A 26,824-nucleotide genomic window follows, 5' to 3' on the forward strand; every position below is an offset into this window, starting at 1 on the left:
CTCTTGGTAAATGCATTGAGGAAATCAATGACTGGTTGTACCACAATTTTCTCCAGCTAAACAAAAACAAAACTGAGGTAATAGTCTTTGGCGCCAAAGAAAAACGATTACAGGTCACCAGAGAACTTCAATCTATACATCTAAAAACCACAAACCAGGAGAGAAATTTGGGTGTAGTGATGGATGCAGACCTAAACTTAGAAAAACACATTAAGACAATAACAAAGTCAGCTTACTATCACCTCAAGAATATTTCAAGGATAAAAGATCTGATGTCTCAACAGGACCTGGAAAAACTAGTCCATGCATTCATCTTTAGTAGGCTTGATTACTGTAACAGCATCTTTACAGGTCTACCTAAAAAATCAGTCAGACAACTACAGCTCATTCAGAACTCTGCTGCTCGAGTCCTCACTAAGACCAAAAAAGTGGACCACATCAGTCCAGCTCTGAGGTCCTTACACTGGCTGCCTGTCCGTCAGAGGATAGACTTTAAAGTTCTGATGCTGGCCTATAAAGCTCTGAATGGTTTAGGACCAAAATACATCAATGACCTCCTGACCCAGTATGAACCATCCAGATCCCTCAGGTCATCTGGATCCGGTCTTTTATCAGTTCCCAGAGTCAGAACCAGACACGGAGAAGCTGCATTCAGCTTTTATGCTCCTTATATCTGGAACAAACTCCCAGAAAGCCTCAGATCAGCTGAAACACTCAGTTTATTTAAATCCAGGTTGAAGACTCACCTGTTCTCAGCTGCATTTGAATAAAGCACCAAATCCACACTTTAAGCTTAAATTTCAAAACTTACATTTAACTACTGATTTTATCTACTGTTCTGATTTTATCTGTTTTGATTTTATATACTGTTGTTTGTTTGTTTGTTTGTTTGTTAATTAGTTAGTTAGTTTATTTGCTTGTTTTAATCAATTTTAAATCATGCTTTTTATTTGTTCTTGTTTCTAATGTCTCTGTAAAGCACTTTGAATCACCTTGTTGTTGAATTGTGCTATACAAATAAACTTGCCTTGCCTTGCCTTGCCTTGCCTCTGTTTGGACTTTTTGGATCATGTTTGAAACTTGTTTGAAACTTTGATCAGCCCGACTTTCCTTTTGTTTGATATTATACCTGCAATATTCGGCAATTGGGTCCTTTGTCTACAGTCTATGCACAAACTGACAGCTTGTCCTCACAAAGCAATAGCGTTGTCCTATGATGATAGCACATGACAGAAGTTGTTAGTACATGTTTTGAATCTGCTTTTCTGCTTTGTGGTACAGTAGTAATGGTGCTAGAGAGTATCCTAGCCCTCTGTGTGACATTAGTCATTAGTCTGCGAAGTTTAACTAAAATGCTGTAAGGAAAACAATAGTCCGTTTCCCACAATGTATACTATAAATACTACTTGATTTCCCATTTAAAGGTTTCAGATATATAGTTGTGCAAGACAATTCTGCCATTACAAATATAAATGTGTCAGAATGTAATGTGTGAATAATCTTTAATTGATCATTTATAATCGAAGATAACAAAAGCATAAAGCACAGCCCTCTCAGGAATAATACTCAATTGATAATAATAATATATGCATTTGAAAATCAGAAATATTTTTCACTTTTCAGTGCTCCACAATTCAGCATTTTAGAAATGACCAGAGAAAATCCACTCACAGAGCATTTTATTTCGGATTCACTGAGATAATGGTCCAATACTGCAGTGTCTCGGCATGCTAATCAGTTGCAGCATTAGCATAACAATATTAGAGTATGCACACCCAAGGGGTGATAAATGCTGTAGAGCTCCTCCATTCCCTGCAGTAAAAGCTCAGTTATATGGAGCCACCAGCCTTCACTCTTAATTTGGACTTTCCTCTTCTCTTTACCAAAGAGAATTCCCCAAGAAGGAAAAAAGAAGCTTCCCCTTCTTCAAAAAAGACGTCAGCATCATTCAGGAGACGCCCCTCATAGGTGACAGCTCTGTGATGACTCCCTGATAAGACTGTCAGCCAGGGGTGACACATGAGTTGGGAGGATGTTTGGAGAGACTGTTTCAGACAGCAGGGAGGTGTTTGAATGTGCTGTGTGGTAGTGTCTTCTCAGCAGACTGGGGTTACTTGCCACTTGTGAATAATTCGTTTTAGCTGTCTTAGAATATCGCAGTAGTAGAGTCTACTGCTCAATCAAGACTAACAAAAAGCATAAAAAATTAACTGATGCTTTTCTCATACCTGAGTCATCCTGATGCTGTCACAACTTGTGTATCTGATACTGGTACATTAATATGGTTTGCAGAGACATGAGGAAAATGTCTTGGAAATTAAAAATTAAAAAGATGTATAAAATGTTCAAAATATCAGTTCTTACATGCTGTGGAAAGCCCACAAATGTATTTTAGAAGATATTGAGTGTGCAAAATCGAACAATCTGTGCAGTTTTTTCCTTTTTTTAATTTCCAGTATGACTGGTGTATTTTAACCTTGTGATTGATTTTTTTTTTTTGGGAGTTGATCCATCCATTGGTGAGGTCTAACTATTTTGAAAGGCCTGAAAGGGTCAGGCAGGGTGGAGGCTTTTGGAGCACAGTGACCTGATCGCCTTCTCTTTGGCGTCTTCTGTTTTTGCCTCTATGAAAGGCCTCAAGGACGATCTGGCTGCTTGTTAAAAGCAGAGAAACACTATGCTCCTTTATCTGAAAGGTAGATCTAGGAGAGACAGGAAAAACCTAACATTTCAGGAGGAATGTCAGCTTTAACTAAAGTCTAAAGTTGGCTTGATTAAGGCAGCAGTTATTTTGAACAAATTACATTTTCACTCCAATTTGTGCAAAACTATTTTTTTTTCTTCTCCTTTTTGGTAGCTTTGTTAGATGGTAAATAACAAAGTAGCACAGTGCCCTCCAACTGCCACAGGCATTTGCATTGTAATCATTAAAATTCTTTTTAAAAACTCTCAAGCAAGGGTTAAGCAACTATATTGAAAAAAATCTAGACTGCCAATTCTCATTTGCAGTATAGTTCACATGGTGGCTTCTGAACAGCTGTGCTACTAAAAACACCATCAAAACACAGTCACTAATCAGACGAGCTTGTAGGTTTTTATAAACGTGCTAACAAAGACCATGCGACAAGAAAGACAGTTCGGTTTTTCTCCATGATGATAGACGTTCATTTGTAGTTCTGAGATGTACTGAGCCATTTTTACTATTGATTTGAAAGTAACAAGTGCGGAAAAGACAAATGAGGCTCATCAAATGCATTTCTGCATAGTTTCAGAGATCAACTTTCCTCAATGCTTTTGCTAATGGACGACTGCGGTAATTAGCACTCTTTGCTCACTACACTTCATTAACATGCACGTCCTAATGAAAAGCAATCGATACTCTGCAAAAATCACCAGCTCAAAAAGTAAATGTACCAGTACAAGTTCTGACAAATGTCCTTTTTTAATGTCAGAAGGCTGCTGACCGTTAAAAAAACCAAAAAAAAATGGGCAGAAATCTATGGAAACCTTTGACGCAGCAGTATAGTACAGCAGAGAGAGAGAGAGTATGATTATGATAAATTCACGAGACAACTGGAGACAGTGGTGCGGGGGCATGCCATTACTCTCCATAGATTCAGGCTGTCACTTTCATGATGAACACATCTACTCCGTCCATCTCAGGAGGAGATAGCACCTCTAAATCTCTGTGTCAGTCCCATCAAGCACACAGAGCTCATTATGAAGCCTGCTTAGTTCACCGACACCAAGATGTTCCTGCAGCCTACAGAATGGAAGAGTGGGGAAAGACACGTAAGGTGATTTGCAACAAGCAATTTCACTGCTTTTGAATGCAGGCACAGCATTAGTTTTCCGGTGCGATAAATGAACAGTGTTCCATTTTCTATTATAACTTCTTGCAAGCACCATAAAAGATTCACACAGTTTCTTCTGCATAACAAAGTCACAGCTGCTCTTCTTTTCTAAAAGAAGAAACCAACAGGAACTGTGGAGAAAAGACTGTTTGATGGGCTCAGGTGCACTCTGCTGCTAACAGTAAGCACTATTTTAATCACAAAATGTTCCCTGTTTATTGTGTTATGCACTTGTTTTTGCCAGTTTGCTGTCAGAGTGGAACTGCAGTCCTCCAGAGATGAAGTGAGATCAGACAAATGGAAATTTGAATTATGGATTTGTTTGTGGAAAAAATTGAAATTTTCCACATCAATGCTGATTTTTAACCAGATAATTGCTTTATAAGCATATTATTATATTAATCTGAACTCATTTAAAGATTCATGAATAGCATTATCATACAGTGTTCCTCAGAGTGTATTATTTACACCATGAAATATGATCTCTGCTTTAATGATAATGTTAAAAGATGTAAAAAACATTATTTAAATTTGATTAGGAGCTCCACCTGCTGCTGCATTAAGTGCTTCCATTGTCATGGTATCACTGACTGAGTTAACAGGAACGAGTTACCTAGTAAATATGAGGTAAAATTTTATGTATTATTGGGGAGCTACCTGGAAATCTCATTACCGTTATCATTATAGCGGCTAGTAACTAAACTCAGGAAGAGAATATATTGTATATAGATGTTGGTAACAGGGGAGGAACTTTCTAGAACTTGATGCCTAAATTTGTAGGAAGTAATTAAACAAGAGTTACTAACCTGGTCACAAGTATACAGTGCTTGTATTTCCATTCCATTCCAGATCTGCCTTCTTATTACAGTAGTAATTGCATAACAAGATGCTATTATTTACATATATTTATGAAGCAAATAGTTATTCAGAGGCTGTGAAAGGAAGGGTTGCCATCATTTTTTGGTATCAGCAGAGCGAAATGTGCGTTGGAGATAAACTGCTGAGCAGAAACAAAAAAATCTAAGCATCCAAAAGAATATAGTACATAATCAGTCAATAAGCAATACTGCATACATGCAGTATTGCACATGCTTGCAGTCACTATACTAAACAGCAGAGTCAAACATACACTGGCACGTTTGTTTGTTGCAGTTATGGACTGAGTGTTGAGGGGGTGTTTGCATCTGTATTCACAGTGAAGGACATGTGGTAGTTGGACATTATTCCGCTCACCTCAAATGATAATGTTTTCCTTATATATCGGGTGTTGCTTGACTCTTCATGTGAGGTGGCAGACCTGCACCTTTAACTGAGCTGACAGGTTGCCAGAACATGCTGAGAGTGTTGATTTTTTTTCCTTTTCACCCCTTTCTATTTTTACTTTCTCTTGCTGGTTAGTTTTAGGCACTAAAATGATTTGGAGAGGGTAGGTAATGATTGCTCTTTGGGTTAAGTGTGCCCGTCCCAATGTGCCATTACACTATGTTTTGTGGTGTGTCAAGCACCACTGTAAGACAAAGGTTAAGCATAGTGGAAAAGATTTGTGGGCCTTACTGATGTTGAAATTTATCCGCGTTCGTTTTAAAATTATAAATTTCCTCTAGCAGGAAATAAATCTGTTGTATTATAATAAAGCTATTATTTTTTATTGTTATTTCAGCTTTGCTTTTTTTAGTTATCTGTTCTTTAATATCATACAATAAGCTTTCACTGCTACAGAGAAGAAGCTGTTGTAAAAATTAAAAAATATATCTCCTCTTTGTGCATGTGCAGAAAAAAGATTCAAATGTAATGCACAGTTTTCTTCTTTGCATCAGTGACACTGACACCCACACTCCGTTTGGAAGTCAAGGTACAGGAGCACATTGTGACCCAATCTGCACACATGGGTGTGGTTAAACATTAGCACAAACCAGAATCAAACTCAATCAGAGGGCAGATAGTTCAGTTGAATTTATCTCAGCAGCAAGTCCCGAAACGTAGATGTTACATTTTCAAGATGATAATCACACAGGTTCAGGTGGGTTTAATCAGATTCTATAACACTTTGAAGAACAGTAATTAAAATTCATAGCTGTAACTTCAGCTGCACAGTGTGGGAACTCTGAGAGCTTTACAGTTTTACAGTTTTCTTCTTTGTATCTGTACACAGATTTTCACCCAAAGTCAACTCTTACAATTTTGTCGCAGATCTTATTTAAGAGTTGGATGTATGTTATCATTTTTTTTCTATAAACTTTAATGTTTACAACATGTACACAGACTCCAACCTCTTATTCACATATGGGATATTATAAATAACAATTACAAATAACGAACAAATAACAATAACAATAATCAGAATTGGCTGTGAAGATCATTGTAATATTTAGTCAATTCGTACAGGATCGTGATTTTTTTTGTATGTTAGACTATAATTATCCTGCTGCAATTAACAATCTAAATATCACAGATAATAAAATGTGCTTGAGGCAAGATATTTTGAAATTTTCCAGCTTAAATGTCAAAAAGCAGATTTACGTTGCATTTCTTACTTTGTTGTTTGCATTCCATTCTGTTTTTAGTTTAGTTTAAATGCCACAAACAATTTAATTGACATACAGTGGCTTGTAAAAGTGTTCGGCCCCCTTGAACTTTTCCACATTTTGTCACTTTACAGCCACAAACATGAATCAATTTTATTGGAATTCCACGTGAAAGACCAATACAAAGTGGTGTACACGTGAGAAGTGGAACGAAAATCATACATGATTCCAAACATTTTTTACAAATAAATAACTGAAAAGTGGGGTGTGCGTAATTATTCAGCCCCCTGAATCAGTACTTTGTAGAACCACCTTTTGCTGCAATTATAGCTGCCAGTCTTTTAGGGTCTGTCTCTACCAGCTTTGCACATCTAGAGACTAAAATTCTTGCCCATTCTTCTTTGGAAAACAGCTCCAGCTCAGTCAGATTAGATGGACAGCGTTTGTGAACAGCATTTTTCAGATTTTGCCACAGATTCTCGATTGGATTTAGATCTGGACTTTGACTGAGCCATTCTAACACATGGATATGTTTTGTGTTTGGGTTATGTTTAGGGTCGTTGTCCTGCTGGAAGGTGAACCTGATGAAAGACCTACATTTACTGAACAACGCACTGAATGTCCCACTGAATGTCCCACTGAATGTCCCACTGAACGACCCATTGACCCACCCACTGAACTGAATTTGGTGTTGAAAAATGTTTCTTATGTTAATTTAAGAGGTGTTAAAACTGACCAGTCGATTTTGACAGGGAACACTAAAGTAAGGGGGTGGGGTGAACACAACCGGAGGGTTAATGACACCTTTGCCTTTGTTTAGTAATGATACCAGTATAAGGGGATCCTAAATATCAGATTATAGTTTTAATTCAAATATGTCACAATTCACTTCTGACTTCATGGTACCCAAAGTGCCATCTCCATGGCATCTAATCATAAAAAAATTTATACTGAAGTCACCCAAATTAAAAACATTCACAGCTCAAATAATTACTCTTCTGCTGTTGCTGCTGCACCACACAATATTTGCTTGCAATGCCTGGCAAAAGGTCACTTGGCACATATTTACATAGACTATACAAATATTATAATTGGCATGTCCAGAATTTGGTCAGGAAATATAAGGAGCTTAAGGAGGGTGATGAAGAGACTCACAAATGTGCAGATTCTGTATGGAAATCATTTATGGCTAAATAAAGTATCTGCTTTTGTGGGCACTCTGCCTTGATTGCAGAGAGCCAAGAATGGTGGCCAACCCCTTTCAAGGCCCTCAAGTGCAGGGATGCATATTTAGTTTGTTTCCAGCTAGTCATATACTGTAAGCTAGCCGGGTCTCACTCTTGAGTCCCTGTCCTGTCAGGCTTAAGGAGCCTGCTCAAGAGCTTGGAGTCTGGCTGGAAGTCCTTGACTGAAGAACTAAGGAGTCCAGCTGTGTGTTCCCACTGTCGCCAAGAGGAGAGGACTAATGTGATGAGCAGTTCTATGGTAAATCCAGATGGCTACAATTAGTAATGCAGTCATGTTCATCAGTACATTTACTGGTGACTGACTTTTTCCCTTTGACTTTTTCTTTCCACTTTGTAAAAACAAGAAAAGGGAAGAAAGCCAAAATCCCCATAACATTTGTTGCTGTTTTAGACTTGATAATTGTGTGTTCTTTTTTCCGTTCCTTTCAACATCTCTCATTGTGCTAATAAATCTGTACCTCACTGTTAGTCATTCATTGTCCTCCATGAGACATTTTCAAGGACTGAGCTTCAGGTTTCTACTCTAACAAGCATTTGATGATAGTGAAATCATATGGGGTGCCCAATAACCATGACCCTTAATTTTCTCTTTCTTAGGTATATGTTTATAGTTTAGGCAATTAAACACTGGGTGCATGTTTATGCTTGAGAACAGCCTTGGCTCTTTCTTTATGTTTAATTCTATGACAGTGTGTTTGAATGAAAGCATCAGGTAGACTCTGTTTGTTGATTAAATGAAAGGAATCTAAAGAAAAAAAGAAAGTGCAGCAACACTACATTGTATCTGACAGTTTCTATACATTTCAGGTCCTTGGTGATAATGGCTCTGATACTAACATACGACACAAATAGCCTTTTTATTTTCAAAAGATGGTGAGGAGGTCTTTGTGCTGCATGGTCTGAATAATGATTTTCTGGGTTTTCTTGGATTAGCTACAGTGGGGTGAAAAAGTAAAGGCATGTTGTTTGGATGTTGGTAGTATAATTCAATAATTCATATGCCTGGTTTGTAAATTTAAGTTTTGCATGAGCATTTTTACCCTGAGGTTTTCCAACAAGACGGCCTGTTCTCGAACACAACCAGGTGAGCAGAACACGCTGCACAGCCACAGCAACAAAAATGAGGAACACTGAAATACTGTGGATTTGGAGCATTATCTTTTTATAGATGATATTCAGACTCAGTTTTTTGAGCAGACACTACATGCCATGCATACATGGAATTTATGGCTGACTCATGAGTGTATTATCCCTGCAAAGAAACTGATGTGACTGTTCTGTCTGTTTTGGTTTTGGTTTTTTGTGTCTGATTTTTAAAATTATTATGTAAAAGGAGGTGAGGTGGAGATGGAGCTTACACCAGTTTAGAAGCGATCATTTTGGAAATTGGAATTAATCTACATGGCATACTGAAACAGGAAAATTTTGGAGAAATATTTTGGTTTTTTGATTCTCAAAAAGATATTACAAATTAATCTGCATTCAGATATGTTTCTTGGTCCAGGGACTCAATTCATGAATAACATGAGAATTTTCAGCCTTGGTAAAAGCGTATAGTCTTAGCATGCTTTTATTTGAGAACATTCAATCAACAGATCTAATCTTTTCTTGATTTTCTGTATCCTGTGCAGTCAGACTTCTGTGGACCTTAAATTAAAATATTTATATAGTGTATTTATTGAGTAAGCCTGTTTTCATTGCACTTTGTTGCATTTACTTGATCTATAAAGATAAAAACAGTTTGTAAAATTGGTGCACGGCTCTATTCAGCTTTTTTTTTACCCAAAAACACAAGCTACAAAACATTCAAACTTTATGGAAACCAGGAACTACTTAGCCCAGGCAACACGGACACTGAGCATAGAGCTAGGTGGATGGCATGACAAAGAACAGAGGGAAAATCAGACAATATACACACACACACAATATGACAGGGGAACAAACCACAGTTAGGAACACAGGTGACAAAAGTTAAGCAAAACTTAATCATACACACCGGGCAGGAGACTATCAAAGTAAAACAAAAAGTAACACACACTGCAACTAAGACACATGGGCGTGACACAGAGAACAGAGAGAAACACATGAACAAGACAGACTAAACATGTGAAGTGGAACAAAGGGCAGACATGAAAACAGTAGCCTAAAGCCTAGATAACAAAACTAAGCCCAGAATGGACAAATACTGAGCATAGCAGAATGATAACCAAAACCTGGAGCACAAACTTAACCACATAATAACAAAAGCCAGCATAACAACAAATACAAAATTCAGAACTATAATATAAAGACAACAAACTAGAAAACTCCCTAACATTCCCAAAATGCAAAAAGCTGGGTCACAGACCAAGGAACTCTACACCTTGTCATTTTGTTTATCATTCCTTGTGCTATTGACCAATAGTTTGGCGTCATAAGGCCAAGATTCTATTATATATTATGTGTATCCATATATATGTGAGTGAGCTAGCTCACTCACATATATATTGTTGCTGTAAATACTTGGGAGCACATCAAATGTTAATTAGTCAGCAGCTGGAAAAATCTTCTAAACACAAAGACAATTATCTACTTCAATTTGAGCGATGGTTGCTAAAATTGTAGTGTCCAGCGGATCATAGAAATGAATTAGCTTTTGTGGTGTCCCAATGCAACCTGTAATGTGCTGATATTAAAATTGGAAAGCGAATAGTAAAACTGCAGGGCACTGATCAGTCGTTGTGACGTTATGTTAGAAATTCAGGACACTGAAGTTTATGGTGACATGTCATGTTTCAGAATGGAGATTGTTAACCAGTGGCATCGTTAGGCCTATTTTAGGGGTGCTGAAGCCTCCCTAAAATATTCTTAAGCCCCCCTAAATAATTTGGTGGGTTTTTTTTTTTTTTTTAACTTATTCGATTTTTTTTTTTACAGAACTTGCAGACAAATTCAATATAAAGATGCAGGAATATGAGTTTAAAGAAATAATAATATAAACCTGTCGCTATTCACACAAATATGATCATAACTCGGTTGGTCCCTTTCGCTTTACATTGTTAAGGTAGCGTCAGTGCTTCGTTATCCAATCCCTTCCAGTTGTTCACAGGGGACATCCACATGACTGAAAATCCAGTCCTCGTTTTCACTGCTACTTTACACTCCGCTCGTATACACCTGCAGAAACACTAGCGTGCATGTGGCAAACGGCAAGAAATCATGGATATACGCAAGTTTTTCAAGAAAGTAAGTCTTCATCACTGGCTGGTAGTAACAATTAGTTAGCTCCAGCTAACAGCAGAGAGTCCCATGTAAATAATGAACCAGGTGCTCCCCATTTTGTAAATAAAAACCTGGCTAGCGCACTAAGTTAAATTGTTAGCATAATGTTAATTTCTGTCACTCGTTTTAGCTCTGAAAAATCGAGCTGTGGTATGGTTATCATCAGTGGAAATAATAATAATCACTCCATCCCCATTAACCTGTAGGAGTCAGGGCAGAGGAGCACAGAGAGGCAGAGGGGAGAGACGTCTGCTGGAGAGGTGAGTCAAAGGATGGAGTCATTTGTGATGGAGACAGTCTGATTAGAATTTTATGGGACTCAATATGGATATGAAATATGAAACATTTCAGTCACGGTACAACATATAAGACCTGTTTAACTTGAGCTTTTATTTAGGAGAGTCAAGGTTAGAAAGTGGAGAGAGCAAAGAGAGAGATATGTATATAAGTCAAATTAGCCTGACTCACATATTTTTGAGGGTTCTATTTTAATATTACTTCAATTCAAGTAATTTAGTAATATTTTTCAGGGCTTTAAATTGCAACCATTTTAGTCACATGCGTGCTCAAAATATAATGTTTGTAACTTCAAAATATTTGGGAGCAACAAATTACTGTGGAGCGGGAGCAGAAGTCATGATATTAGCAATTTACATTACAATTCAGTATGTTTTAATGTATCTTGAAGGGTGAGGCAGAAGGAGTGGCTGAGGGAGAAAAAGGTCAACAGGCAAGTTCAAGTCAGAGAGAGCAAGGAGAGACAGAGGAGCTGCAGCAAATAGATCGAGAGGCAGAGGAAGATCAAGTTATTACAGAGAGAGGAGAGCAAACAGGCCAAGAGAGGGAAAATGATGAAGCAGCTGCAGCAACTCATTCTACTACAGGGTTTGATTTAGGTGACAAAGACACAGGGCCCAGACAGGTGAAGCTGAAGAGCTATCCACATGATACTTTTGGTACACAGAAGCGAGCATTTAACCACAGCTGGTTTGAAAAGCACAACTGGTTAGAATATTCAGTCAACCAGAATGCAGCTTTCTGCTTCCCATGTAGAGTGTTTGGCAAAAACATCAAACATGATAGTTTGGTCAGTAACGGTTGCAAGAACTGGAAGAAAGCTTTAGTCATCTTTGGCAAGCATGAGATGGCACAAACACATAAGGACAGTGTTGTTACATGGAAAAGCTACCAGGGAACTAGCAAACAGGGAAACGTTGCACAGATGATAGCAACTGCAAATGTGAGTGAGATAGTCGAAAGAAGAGAGTATCTCAGACGAATTGTTGCAGTCACCTCTATGTTAGGGAGACAGGGACTCCCTTTTCGTGGTCATGATGAAGGTGAAGACAGCCCAAACAGAGGGAATTTTCTTGCGTGCATGGAGCTTTTGAAAGAGTTTGATCCTTTTCTTCAAAAACATAATCCCCCATCAAATGCACAGTATATCTCACCAACATCCCAGAATGACATGATTGACTGTTGTGCCCAGGAAGTTACTAGTGTCATTGTATCTGAAATGACAAAGTCTAAAGTCTATTCCATCATGGTGGATGAGGCAAGGGATAAAAAGGCAGAGCAGTTAGCTGTTTGTGTCAGGTACGTGTCAGAGGGGGCAGTGAAGGAGCGTTTCCTTGCACTTGCAGAGATAAAATCATTTGATGCCCAGTCCATTGCAAATGAGATTCAGCAGCAGATCCAAAACAATGGTCTTGCAGAGCTTAAGTGTGTAGCACAAACATATGATGGTGCAGCCGTTATGAGTGGCTCCACTGGAGGCGTACAAGCACATTTTAGAAGGCTCCATCCTGAGGCTATCTATGTGCATTGTTATGCTCATCAACTCAACCTGGTTTTGTGCAATACTTGCAAGGCTGTCCCAGAGGCTGTGGAGCTTTTCAGCTTGTTGGAGTGTGTGTATTCTTTCTTCAGCACCTCCCTAGTCAATCATCATAAGTTCATGGAGACTCAGGCAAAGCTTGGATTGACAAAAACTGAGCTTGTGCAACTTTCAAACACTCGCTGGGCATGTCAGTTGCGATCAATCAGTGCAGTTCTTGAGACATTGCCTGCCATTTTGGAGTGCCTATCTGCAATTGGATCCCCCATAGCTGTTGGTCTCAGAGCAAAGCTCTACAAGTTCTCAGCAGTCTATGCACTACTGATGTTTCAGTCGATTCTGTCTGTAACCGAAGGACTCCACAAATTCCTGCAGAAAGAGACTTTAGACCTGGCAGAAGCTTTTATCTGCAAACAAGCTGTGTGTGACACACTTAAGGGCAAACACTCAGATGCATTTGCTACAGAGCTGTATGAGAAAACCAAGGCCCTGTGTAACACCCACAGTATCCCTGAACCAGGTGCCAAGACAAGGCACAAACAGAGGAAAATGGAGGATTTTGTCCTGGAGGCAACTGTGGGTTCACGCACTGAATTGAACAACTCAGACACATTGAAAAGAGAGTTACTTTTCCCTTGTGTGGATCGGATGGTTGGCGAGCTTGATCAAAGATTTTGCAGTGTAGATGCAGGGCTGCTAAAAGGCGTCCAGGCATGCAGTCCTAAATCTGAGAACTTCTTGAGTGAACCACACTTGAATGAACTTGCAAAGCACTACAGACTTGACCTGAAAAAAGAGGAGGTTCTGGTGGCCAGAAACTTTCTTACCCGGAAAACAGAGGCTGGATGTCCACCCAAAAATATGTTGTCTGTGTACAACCTCCTTGATTCAGACATGTTTCCCTCTCTGAAGGCAACCATCCAAGTTGCCCTAACAGTGCCTGTCAGCAGCTGCTCGTGCGAACAGTCCTTTAGTGCACTGCGTCGGCTGCACTCCTGGCTGCGTCAAACAATGGGTCAGAAAAGACTTCACAGTCTTGCAGTCATGTCTATTGAAAAAGACACGCTTCAGCATCTGAGTCACAACAGAGTGATTGACCGATTTGCCACTCTTAAAAACAGACGTCATTCTTTGATGCTTCCACCCACCAAGTAACTGGTGATTGCAGCCAGAAAAATTTACTTTTTTATTTTCAGTTTTTTTCTTGTTATTGATGCAGCAAACACATTTCCTCTGTTTTTTTGTTGTACTGTATTATAAAGCAGACTGAAATAAAACAATAGATCTATTGGTGGCCTAGGATGTTTAATCTGTCCAAAAAAGTAGGAAAACAATTTCTCAGTCTTTGTTTTCTGTTTGTGAAATTTTGTGCTCATTCACTACGTTCGTTCATGTCGTGTGCATCTCTTGGGGGCTAAGCCCCCCCTGTCCTTAAAACCTAGTGACACCCCTGTTGTTAACGTTAATAAAAGTGAATATAAGGCCTGATTTACATGATTCATATCATTCACAATTTAAAGTAATCCTTATTTGTCTTATATAGTGTGGTCCAGAATTTAATTTCAACTAATTTTCACATATAATGTCTTGAATTCTCAAACACGTAGCCTGATGCAGATAACTCTTAAGCTGGAGAGGAAATGGCGTGTCACAAATTTAGAAGATCATCATTTAGCCTGGAGAAATAGTTTGTTGCTTTATAAGAAAGCCCTCTGCAAAGCCAGAACATCTTACTACTCATCACTGATTGAAGAAAATAAGAACAACCCCAGGTTTCTCTTCAGCACTGTAGCCAGGCTGACAAAAAGTCAGAGCTCTATTGAGCCAACCATCCCTTTAACGTTAACTAGTGATGACTTCATGAAATTCTTCACAAATAAAATTTGAATCATTAAAGAAAAAATTACCAATAATCATCCTACAGATGTAATATTATCTACAGCTACATGAATATTCATTTAGACTCTTTTTCTCCAATTGATCTTTCTGAGTTAACTTCAATAATTCAAACCTTCAACGTGTCTTTTAGACCCCATTCCTACAAAACTGCTCAAAGAAGTCCTGCCATTAATTAATGCTTCAATCTTAAAGATGATCAACTCATCTCTAATAATCGGCTGTGTACCACAGGCCTTCAAGCTGGCTGTAGTTACTGTTACTTAAAAAGCCATCTCTAGACCCAGCTGTCTTAGCTAATTATAGGCCAATCTCCAACCTTCCTTTCATATCAAAAATCCTTGAAAGAGTAGTTGTCAAACAGCTAACAGATCATCTGCAGGGGAATGGTTTATTTGAAGAGTTTCAGTCAGGTTTCAGAGCTCATCACAGCACAGAAACAGCTTTAGTAAAGGTTACAAATGAGCTTCTTTCTTCACCCAGCTCTATCTATCCATGAAGCCAGATAACACACACTAATTAGTTAAACTGCAGGAATGTCTTAAAGACATAAAGACCTGGATGGCCGCTAACTTTCTGCTTCTTAATTCAGATAAAACTGAGGTTATTGTACCCTGCCCTGAAAATCTTAGAAATATGGTATCTAACCAGATTCTTACTCAGGATGGCATTACCTTGGCCTCCAGTAACACTGTGAGGAACCTTGGTGTGATTTTTGACAAAGACATGTTCTTCAATGCACATATTAAACAAATATGTAAGACTGCTTTCTTCCATTTGCGCAACATCTCTAAAGTTAGAAATATCCTGTCTCTTAGTGACGCTGAAAAACAAGATCATGCAGTTATTACTTTCAGGATGGACTACTGTAATTCATTATTATCAGGATGTCCTAAAAACTCCCTGAAAAGCCTTCAATTAATCCAAAATGCTGCAGCAAGAGTCCTGACAGGGACCAGAAAGAGAGAGCAGATTTCTCCTGTTTTGGCTTCCCTTCATTGGCTTCCTGTTAAATTCAGAATTGAATTCAAAATCCTGCTCCTCACATACAAGGCCTTAAATAATCAGGCCCCATCTTATCTTAATGACCTTGTAGTACCATATCACCCAATTAGAGCATTTCACTCTCGCTCTGCAGGCCTACTTGTTGTTCCTAGAGTATTTAAAAGTAGAATGGGAGGGAGAGCCTTCAGTTTTCAGGCCCCTTTTCAGTGGAACCAGCTTCCAGTTTGGATTAAGGAGACAGACACCTTTGTCCTGTTTTCCTTCTCTCACCCCAACCGGTCGCAGCAGATAGCCCCGCCCCTCCCTAAGCCTGGTTCTGCTGGCGGTTTCTTCCTGTGAAAAGGGAGTTTTTCCTTCCCACTGTCGCCAAAGTGCTTGCTCGTAGGGGGTCATATGATTGTTGGGTTTTTCTCTGTATCTATTATTGTACGATCTACTGTACAATATAAAGCGCCTTGAGGTGACTGCCGTTGTGATTTGGTGCTATATAAATAAAATTGAATTGAATTGACTTGAATCAGTCCCTATCATATCTTAAAGACCTCATACTATCATGTTGTCACAAAAGAGTGTTTTACAGTGGTTGTTAGAATTTCTAATCCAAAGCTCCCAGTTTGGATATGAAAGACAGACACCCTCTCTATTTTTAAGACTTTGTATAAAACTTTCATTTTAGATAAAGCTTATTGTTAAGGTTGGAACAGAGACCCCTGAACCCTCTGTTAGTTAAACTTCAATAGGCCAAAGATCCTGGGACCTTTCCATGACACTCTGAGCGTTTTCTTCTTCAATCGCCTCTTTTTTATGTGTTTACACATCACTTTTGCACTGCGTCATTAGTAGTTTTCATGGCTGAAGATGTTATATTCTCACAAATCAAACCTGCTAATTTATTGACTATATGCCTTAAAGTTATACCATCATGCCAGCTCTGTGTTGACTTACTGAACAAAACGATATCTCCACAGTTTGCAGTTCATGGTTCATGAACTGCAAACCTCCAGTATAAGCAGCCTCAAGCCAAACACCAGTGAATGTATACAACGGGAATATTAAGAGCTTCTCACCTGCTTGACATCATATCCCAAAAGGACAAAATTCAGATCTGGAGAAACTGCGAACTTTGACGCTTTAAAAGTCGCCTGTGGGAAGAACAAGAATATGAGAAGAGTGTGAGTTTTTAGTTGCTGCTGTTGTTTTCACAATGAGCCTTTTCACGGGTTGCTGAACACCTACACTTTTCAAACTAGTCGTGTCTTGATGCATCAACATACACACTCTGATAGATCAGTGCATGGAGTGGCTTGAGTGGCCTGAGCTGGGTCACAACGGCTGCTCTTTCCAAGATGTTGCAACCCACAAAAAAGTCTTGCATCACAATACTGACAAAATATGTCATTGAGATTTTTAATTTTTATTTCTTACTTACAAATGTTGTATTTTTCAACAGAAGGTCTGTCTCGTTGGTGCGTGTGTTGATTTTGAAAACGTCTCCATCCCAGCTTCGAAAGATTATTTCATCCTCTGTAGGACAGATAGAGGCATTAAATTGATATGCAATGTTTGTATGTAAACAGATATGAGTTTTTCAACCTGTTTTTCAATGGTCACGTACTGAACATAAACCGGGAAACCTACACATAGATTACATGAATAAAAACAAAAGTCACAAGCATGAAAAGGCAATCAAGTTCTTCTCCTATCAGTAACAATGATATTTATTAAAAAAAACATAAAACCATCACCTATTATTGCTATAACAATAACAATAATAATAATAATAATATAATAAAAATCAAGATTCAAAATATTTTCTTCTTTCACAATTCCCAATGAACACAATCTCTTAATGAACAAAATATTATTTATTGGAGGTGGGTTTTTTCCCCTCTGGACAGAAGAGGTCTGTTTAAAACACATGAAGTTTCGACTGCAGCTGACTGTGTTTATTTTTAATGTTGCCGAGGCAACCTCAGCCACATGAATTTGTGATGTGGTCCTGAAAGTTTGCATTATTTATATAATCTAAGATTGCATACTTCAGAAACGCTCTCATCTGCACCTCCGTGTCAGATGGGTATTGGAACCGGCTATTTGTTTGTGGATTAGGCTCGCTGTGGTTTCTATTACTTCTGTTATCTCCTTATTTCTTTGTGCTGTTTTCTTCCTTTGCCTTCTGTGTTCTCCCGTCTTTATTCTCATGTCTTGTGTTAGTCTTTCTGTCTTCTTGTTATAGTTTAGAAATTTTAGATTTCTGATGAGCTATGTTTTGGTTTTACTTTGTGTTTCTTGTTTCCTTTCTTAGTAAGTGTCTCTGTCTTTATCGTATTTGCTTGTATTTGACTGTTTCCACCTGTGCTTTGTTCTGCTACTAGCCAGTTATGTATGCATTGCTCCCTTTGCCTGTACTCGATTGTCTGTTGCTGTTCCTCATCTTTGTCCTGTTTTTTCTAGATGCAGGAACTTTTAATGGGAATTGTTACCATTCCAAGGTTGCTTATGTTGACCATATCTTTGCAAATAAAGTAAAAACTGGAGATGTCTTCTTGTTTTCTCCCATGGAGTTTTCAGTCTTGCCAGATGCACTGCTCATATTATGTGTGGATTTTAAAACACATATTTGAATTTTTCTGAAGCTGTAGTCTCATTTGTTGAAAGTTGTTTTATAAAGTCCAGAGGCAGAAAAGGTTAAAATTCATTTTTCAAGGTGCTCAAGGTAAAATTAGTTTCTTCAAAGTAAAACTGGTCAGCAGATGATCATTTTGTTCCTGATGAATTGCAACAGTTGAACATCTCACCTTTTGACTCCAGAAAATATTACGGGACTACATTTTCGTGCAGCAAAATACAGTTCCAACCCCCACACATCCACTCACCCAAGTTGGAAAAAATGTTTTTTCAAAGTTGCAAACTAAGTTAACAGCAAAAATTAGAGCAAGCAGCTAAAACACTGGGAATGAGAAGTGCTAGATTCTACAATAGAATACACATTTGTCCCACAACCTAAGTGATTATTTAGGTAAGTAAAACTATGTATACTGGTTTGAGAAAGGGTAGCGTACTGTCATCTGAGGCCTGTACTATGAAGTGAGTGACAAATGTATCTTTGTGTTATCAGGATTCATCTACTTAACACTGCCAGTCAGGGTTACTGGTCACTTGAAGCTAGATATCATCTCACTAAGTTAACCCTGGATTTCCCCTGTGTGTTCTTGTGAAAGGGGTGACACTGGCAGCATCTGATCAATCACAATTCTGAATAAGTGTCCTGGTGGCAAATAAGCTCATGTTATAAAGAGAGATAAATTATATTATGAGAAAAATATAAATAGGCTGAAAGCAACACATCTGCTGCAGACAAAGCAATAGTATGAGTGAGTGGTAGGGAGGAAAAGCACTGTTGAGTAATTTAGTATTAAAAGCGGTGTATGAATGCATAAGCACTTTATGCGCTTCAGTGAGATTGAAAAAGGTCTTTTGATATTTGAAGCCAGGAAGGAAAGCCAGCAAAAATCTGTAACTGTGTAAGCTAACTAACTTATCAATATCACAGCTCTGACATTAATCCACAGGAGAATGAGATGAATTGAGGATTGGATTTATTTTATTAAAACACTCTTTAACAGACAGTTTTAGTTTTCTTTCCTTCTGTTGAAAACTCGGTGGTGTTTGACAGTCAGAACAAAAATAAAAGTAAAAGCAGAATCTAAATGCAGGATAACCTGCATGTAAATTTGGTTTAAGATCCAGAAGTACAAATAGGAACTCTGTTTTAGGATCATAATGTGTACAGAATAATCAAACTTTTGTGGAATTATTAGCTGCCAGTTAAAAAAAAAACAATGAAAGGAATATAATTGTGTCTAAGAATTTATATTTAGTACTGGTGCTCCTCAGCAAAAGACAAAGACATGCTACTGAAAATGTTTAGATCCACGTGCTGACAGAGTATAATGGATCATCTGGGAATAGTGATGCTATTTTCTTGAGAACTGATTGATCAGTGATTGGTGGTGATTTTATACTTGTTGACAGCGTACTCTGGAGCAGGACTACTCAAGAACAGAAAATAAATGCAATCATCAACAAAAAAAGAAGATCAAAATGCAAGTGACCAACAATAAATCTGTATTGCTACATGAGAGGAAACACTTGTGTCATTTTAGGAATCCTTTACAACAATCTGAAAGGAAAGTAAAATGTTGATTGCAAAGCATCTACTGTTAATGTTATTTGTAATGGCTTTTGGCATGAAAATAACACCTCAGTCCAAGGATAAGCACTTTAATATTTTCTGTAATATACTCACATATCTATATTATTGCTAATATATATTGTAATATATCTATATCACTAAAGCACTTCTGGATGGATGCAAACTGCATTTCGTTGCCCTGTACCTGTGCATGTGCAATGACAATAAAGTTGAATTCTATTCTATTCTATTCTATTCAACCACCGACCATGTGTAAAGACCAAAAGTTTAGAATTCCTGGTAGACATTAAACAGATAAGTCCAGTCAAGGCAGTTTTATTTATACAGAACATTTAAAACAACAGTAGGTGACCCACTGTGCTTTCCAGGCAAATGTTTCTGGTCTCCAAAAACCCAAATTAAAAAAAACACGCAAAAGTCACATAAGCAAACATCACGAAAAAACTTTCCTGGAACGGCCTGTCTAAAAAAAACTCAGTTTTCAACAGTAGAAACAATAACAGGAGTTCCTGCAATAACTCTCATCTAATCCCAAACCAGCATTACAGTCCACGGAGGCTGGAATTCCATTAATGCATTTGACAGGTCTGAATCATTCCAGGGCCCCTGTCTCATGTAAATGTCAACGAATAAGCTCGGAGGCATCAATCTCAGTCAAGAAAGCCGTTGACTTTCAAACACTCAAAACACTTTAGAGTATAATGACAGGAAAATAAATATGAAATACAGACGGATTGCTTGTTTTCAACAGGCAAGCAAATCCTCAAAAGGGCTCTTGTCATTTAGAAACTCCTACTCACAGTAAAACAAACCACAATCCATTTTTTTCCTTCATATTTTATATGCAGCACGTGTAGCAAATCACTGGTTATAAAAAAAACATTTTAAAGCAGAGGTAATTGGAAAAATAGGGCTAGTGTCCTCCTGAGTTGAGGACAATTCCTTGAGAAATTGCTTCGAGGATAACGGCAACATGTAATCTCAGATGTGATTAAAGTGTCTCAACTATTCAATGACTTGCCACTTTTAGGCAGAGGACAAGAATTAAGGAAGTACCCACTGCTGACACTGTTTCAAAACTGACAAAAAGTCATTTATAGCTCCCAAAGTAAATATAACAGGGTGAAGAAAATATTAATGTTTCACATTGCAGTACTTTCACCAAACACTGATGTCCTTGTCGATCACAACTGATCAATTGAGGAGCGAGATTTATTTTAAAGGTTAAATGAATGCACGTCAGGGCTGCAACCAATGATTATTTTCAGTGTCACTTCATTTAACCTTTCTCAAATTAGCCAACTAATCATAGGATCTATAACTTTACATAAACTGCATTTTTGTTGTTGTCAAAAAATCAAAGATATTTACAAGCAGCAAATCCTCGTGCTTGAGAAGCATGAAACCAGAAAATGGGACTTCAGAGATTAATTAAAATAGTTGCCAATTAAACAAATAATCAATTTCTCAAATGCTTCTTTCTGCTTCATTGCTCTTCGGTTAAACTGGAGGCACAGAGTTTGAGAGATGTCAGTATTTGCCACACAGGGACTAGTGCATCTAATGACACAAGATTCTGGGATTTCAGAGCTTTGCTCATACTCCAAATAAAAGTCTGAACTTTTTTTGGCATTTCTTTTAAAATGTGTCAACATCTGGGAAGAACTCAGTTTGTGCTCTGTCACTGTTATTTATTAGACTGAGATGTTGTCAGTTGTTTGCAAGTAATAGCAAGGTAGGGGACGTGTGCTTAAAGTGCCAATTTTGAAGATTTCTTGTTTAAATAATGTCACTATCTGTCAGCAAATGAGATAACACAATGGTGAACCTATCATACACTGACACAGCACAGTACAGTATTTATCTATTTCCAGTATTGTGATCTGGATGTTAGTGGCTGTTAGTCCTTATAATCCTCTCTCATTATTGTTGTAAAGTTTTCTCTTCCCATGGTTTCCTGTTTTATGAGCCATTTGTGTTTCCCCAGTCTGCATTTTATTGTGTGTGGCTTGATTCTTGGTCCCTTGCTTCTTGATTCATTTTACTTCTTGCTTAATTTTCAAAGATTAGTCCCTGTTTGGTCTTTCTGTTTTCTTTTACCTCCTTCCATATTTCACCCTTTATTGTTGTTTAGATTTCACCTTTTTTCAGGATTGTTGCTGTGTGTATTTAGTCTCAAGATATTTGGTTTTTGTACCATCTTTTGAATTTATTTTATACTTTTGGACCGTGGACTCCATCTGATTTGTTTCTTGTTCATTATGAGGTTGAAAACAAAAGTTTTTTAATTTTAGTAACTGTCGCTCCATTTCATGTGGTGTCTGAAAACAGGTTTTCACTTGATCATTAACTCAAACCATGACACTGGCAACTGGTAAATATTTTCCTCTTTTAAAAGACAAAAATTTGGAGGTTGGAGGTTGGAGGTTTGGGGTTGGCGTTGAAACAAATCGCACCAGAGGCCCATACTTGTGTCATACACATCACAGCAGTTGCATAAATTTTACTACATCATAAGTTAGTAAAGCAACACATTTTTTTAAGTATAGGCATTGACTTTCTTAAGTTTAAACATTATAAATATCTGGTTGAAATTTTAAAAAATGTCATGATTTGGGTTGAAATGCAACCTTTGCCACATATTTTAAAGCTTTTCTTGGTTGCCATGGTGATATCTCCCTGCTTTCTCTGCATAAAACAGTGCTTTTGACGAATACACTTCCTTTTGAGATGCACTGAAAACATCTGTCTTCATGAAGAAAAAAAAAAGATTTCTGTTTTGGTGACTTTTCCACATTCGGTTATAAGGTTGCACTGGAAAAAACACAACAGTGTCATCGTTAGCATTATTCCACAACAGGTCATTTTGAAATATCACAGGGAGTAATGGGAAAAAAGAAGGAGCAGCCACTGCAAGTGGTTAAATGAAGAGCAGCAGGTGACAGGCTGTACACCTCTTAACTTCCCAGACGGTTACCAGCTTTGATTTTGATCTTTCTACACTGCACAGAGTGCCAGTCTGTGAACAGCAAGGCACAATGAAAGACACGCTGGCTCACAGAATGAGCAAAAAAAAGGCCAATTATTCTGACATCTTCCACAAAATGACATGGCTGTCTCCAGAATTCTGTCACCTGTAGTATTAAACTACATTTACCTTGACTATCTTTAATTCTAGGCACTGCCAAGTTGACAACGACTGGTATTGTCAAATAAATAGGTAAGCTAACATTACACAGCATATCTGTGTAGGCCCTCAGTCAGCATTAAACACCTTTTAAAGTTGATGGCAAAGACGTTAGAAGAATGCAAAATGTTTCCGTCTTTTAGCTTTACTTTGTTTTCTATTAACCCCTGAGTGCAAAAGCAGATAATTCCACAAGAACATGTGGAAGCAACATTTCTGCCTGTGATTGATTATTGTGATCCACCTTATACTCCTCCTCGGTTTTATGGAGTGTTGATTCAGTGCATCACATTCTGAATGTTCTTGAGGTCCTTGTAGCAGCTGCCGATATTCACAATTGGATACACTCGCTGTTACGGTTTACTGCAGATAAGCCTTGAAAAATTTGAATCAGTTGGTGAAAGTAAGTTGGCGGTCAGAAAGTCTCAGCACTGGCGGAGCACTGCAGAGCCATTCGTATTAAACAATAACCCTGTCAGAACCCTGCAGATATAATATGAACATATGGTGCTTTGGAGCAATAAAAGTTTGTCTTGTTGTACCTTTCTGATCGAAGTGGACCTAGTAATGAATGAGTAAAGACTTAAAGAGCCCTTGGCAGAGTGTTTATTATGCATTTCAAGAACGCAGTGAAGCAACTGAGAGAGAGACCAGAGACTTGTTTTTCTCTCTGTCTGGCAGAGTTTCTAAACATGATTTTATTTTTGCCTTTACTAGTGTGTATAAAATCTTTATCCCTGATTTGATGCCAATAAGTCAATAATTGGGTGTTCTTTTTGAGCCTGGACAAAAGGTTGACATGCATTTCATTGTGGAGAAGCTATCATGTCTTGTGGTGATAATGTAAATGCATGAGGTGTTTATGATGAAATCAGCACTTAATTAACAGAATATATACATCCCCCAACCACTTTATTATTTATGCCTAGCTAGCACCATGGCTACACATCCATACTCTGAGTTCTCACATTACACCACATCCTACAGGTGCTCCATTGGATTGAATCCTACAGGTGCTCCATTGGATTGAATCCTACAGGTGCTCCATTGGATTGAGATCTGGAGGCTATGGGGTCAATTTGAGATGATTTGACCTTCGTCACATAAAATGTTACCCTGCTGAAAGCAGCCATCAGAAGATGGGTTATATTGTGGTCATAAATGGATGGACATGGTGAGCAACAATACTCTGTGGTGTTTAAACGATCCTTACTTAAATGTGCCACAGAAATATCCCCCATTACACCGCCTCTAGTTTGAATAGAGGTGGTGTAATGGGGGATAAACAGTTTTTGAAATACTCGAGCTATTTTTAGCACCAACAACCAATTCACGTTCAAAGCCACTTAGCCACCTTTCTTCCCCATTCTGATGTTTGATTTAAACTTTAGCAGTCCTGACCATGTCTGCAAGCCTAAATGTGCTGAGTTGGTGCTGCTCTGATTGGCTGATTAGATCTTTCCATAGACAAGCGGTTAAACAGGTGTGATTGGTAAATGTGTATTGTTCCAAATCACTTAATCTCATGAAAATTAACACATTGCAGACACATATTATATTGTTATAATATAATATCTCTGCCTCAAACAAAACGTATCAGTTCATTTCAGTTGTAAAACTACTTTCAGAAACTAGTTCTACAAAGATCTCATTGAGTTCTGTGTCCTTTTACAAAGAAACCTATATTTTGAAAAAAGCCAATTTTGAAGTGCAAGTTGGCTTCCTCAAAGATTACTCTGGGACTTTTATTCTGCTGAATGTAAGACAGGCAGTATTTGAGAGGACCATATAGATTTGCACAGTCTGACTTTCAGGAGCAGAAAACTAAGCATGACCGAGAGGAGCCAACCGCAGTGGTCCTGTCACACAAAGGATAGCTCAGACAGCTTGAAAGCACCACTACTGACATATGGTGTAAAACCATTCACCAGAGAGCCTCTAAAGAATAAAGTCCTTCCATTATGATGAGTGGTACTTGTGTTGATGTGTTTTTCATGGTGAGTCTGCAGGGAGAGTGCATCTTGGCCTCTTTATAGAAACAAACAAAACTATTAGATTTCTCCCAGTGGTCACTTAAGAGTTTCATTTCCAGTAGTTGACTATAAACCAATCAAAATTCACTGATGATAACACTTTGTGTTGAAGAAGTAAAGTTTACTTTTAAATTATTAAAAGGAGAAGGAGAAGGTTTCAAAGGCATGTTTTCAATATCTCTAATTATTATTTCAGTCATTTAAAGCAGACCACATAGTAATTATATTGCAGGCTGTTTGAGCACATGTAAAGTGGGTAATGGAAGAAAACAGGAAAAGAGAAGAACATCCTAAAATTAAATACACATTACATTGCCTTCATTCTGTTCTGAGGAAAACTCTGATTTGGTTTGACACAGTAAGTAAGCAGCTCAGATATGAACTATAGCTTGTCATTTCTTGCCAATAACAAGCTATAGAAACATCCATTATTATTGTAGCCTGATCTATTGAGAAATACAGATAAACAGCCAGTGTTGGGACTAACGCGTTATTAAGTAACGCGTTACAGTAACTACGTTATTATTGTGGTAACGAGCACGGTAACTAGTTATTATGCCGAAACCAGGAACGCGTTACTCGTTACTGGGATTTAGATAGGCTCGTTATTCGTTACTTTGTGTGGTGGCTATCGCGGAGCTTCCACAGATTCAATAACATTAGCAAGTGTTGGAAGCCAGCAGGTGGATGAAGGAAAAGGGAGGCAAGAGGAGAGACCCGAAGCGGCCGCTGGTCCAAGAGTGTCAGGTGAACTGAACTTCGGGTAGTTATAACCTGCAGTCCATCTGGGTCAGATATGAACCAAGTTTAGTATATATCAACTTCCGGCGCCCCCCGTGTGCGGCAGCCTGTTACAGCAGCTCTGCTCATTCTGAGTTTCTTTCTTTCTTATCTTTTTTCTCGTAATTTTTTTATAACTAACGTATTAGTAATTAGACTCTGCAACCATGTTCTACCGTTTTGTGCTAGTCCTGGTCGTTTTTCTCAGTTTATTTCTACTTTTTTCACCCGTGTCTGGGGACCCAGAGCAGAGATCCTTTGTTTACAGTAAGGATCAGCTGTTAGCGCTGAGTCCTGCAGCGGTACTGCCGGCGGACAGACCCAATATTCCCAGCGAGCTGAGGAGGAAAAGACGGGGGTGTCATAGTACAGCGCCGTCGCCCGAGAAGGAGACGTTATCGACCATCTCTTCCTTCTGTAATTATTGGAAACGTAAGATCTTTGCCCAATAAGATGGATGAGCTCATGTCGCTAACCTGGTCACAGAGGGAGTACCGGCAATGTAGCATCATGATGCTAACGGAGTCGTGGCTAACATCGCTAACTCCGGACACAAGCGTGACACTACCGGGATTCCAGCTGCTGCGAGCGGACAGGACCAGAGACAGCGGTAAGAGGAAAGGAGGGGGACTGGCAGTTTTTGTGAACGACAGATGGTGTAACCCTGGGCACATCACTGTGAAAGAGCAACTCTGCAGCAGAGACATTGAGCTGTTAGCCGTTAGCATGCGTCCGTACTACCTGCCCCGGGAGTTCTCGCATGTTATCGCGATAACAGCGTATGTCCCCCCCTTGGCCAACGCGGATGCAGCCTGTGACTCTCTCCACTCTGTGGTCAGCAGACTGCAAACACAATCACAGAGAGCCCTTCTCATAATATCAGGGGACTTCAATCATGCCTCACTGGACTCCACACTGCCCACCTTCACCCAGTATGTGACCTGCCCAACCAGAGTCAATAAAACACTGGACTTACTGTATGC

The 26,824-nt window shown here is 38.5% G+C and overlaps 1 protein-coding gene across 3 annotated transcripts in view; it reads right to left on the minus strand.

The window, feature by feature from the left end:
* The window catches only part of LOC101465887 (inactive dipeptidyl peptidase 10), a 168,493-nt gene that overhangs the window by 42,718 nt on the left and 98,951 nt on the right, over positions 1 to 26,824 (minus strand). For all 3 annotated transcript variants that reach the window (XM_023152362.3, XM_004563080.4, XM_076875215.1), the window contains exons 4-5: positions 17,055 to 17,149; positions 16,693 to 16,767 (exon numbers count right to left, since the gene is read on the minus strand). In XM_023152362.3, coding sequence (XP_023008130.2) covers positions 16,693 to 16,767; positions 17,055 to 17,149 — 170 coding nt within the window. The remainder of the gene's footprint in view (positions 1 to 16,692; positions 16,768 to 17,054; positions 17,150 to 26,824) is intronic.

The sequence above is a fragment of the Maylandia zebra genome, linkage group LG16 (genome assembly GCF_041146795.1).
Source record: "Maylandia zebra isolate NMK-2024a linkage group LG16, Mzebra_GT3a, whole genome shotgun sequence".
Lineage (NCBI taxonomy): Eukaryota > Metazoa > Chordata > Actinopteri > Cichliformes > Cichlidae > Maylandia > Maylandia zebra.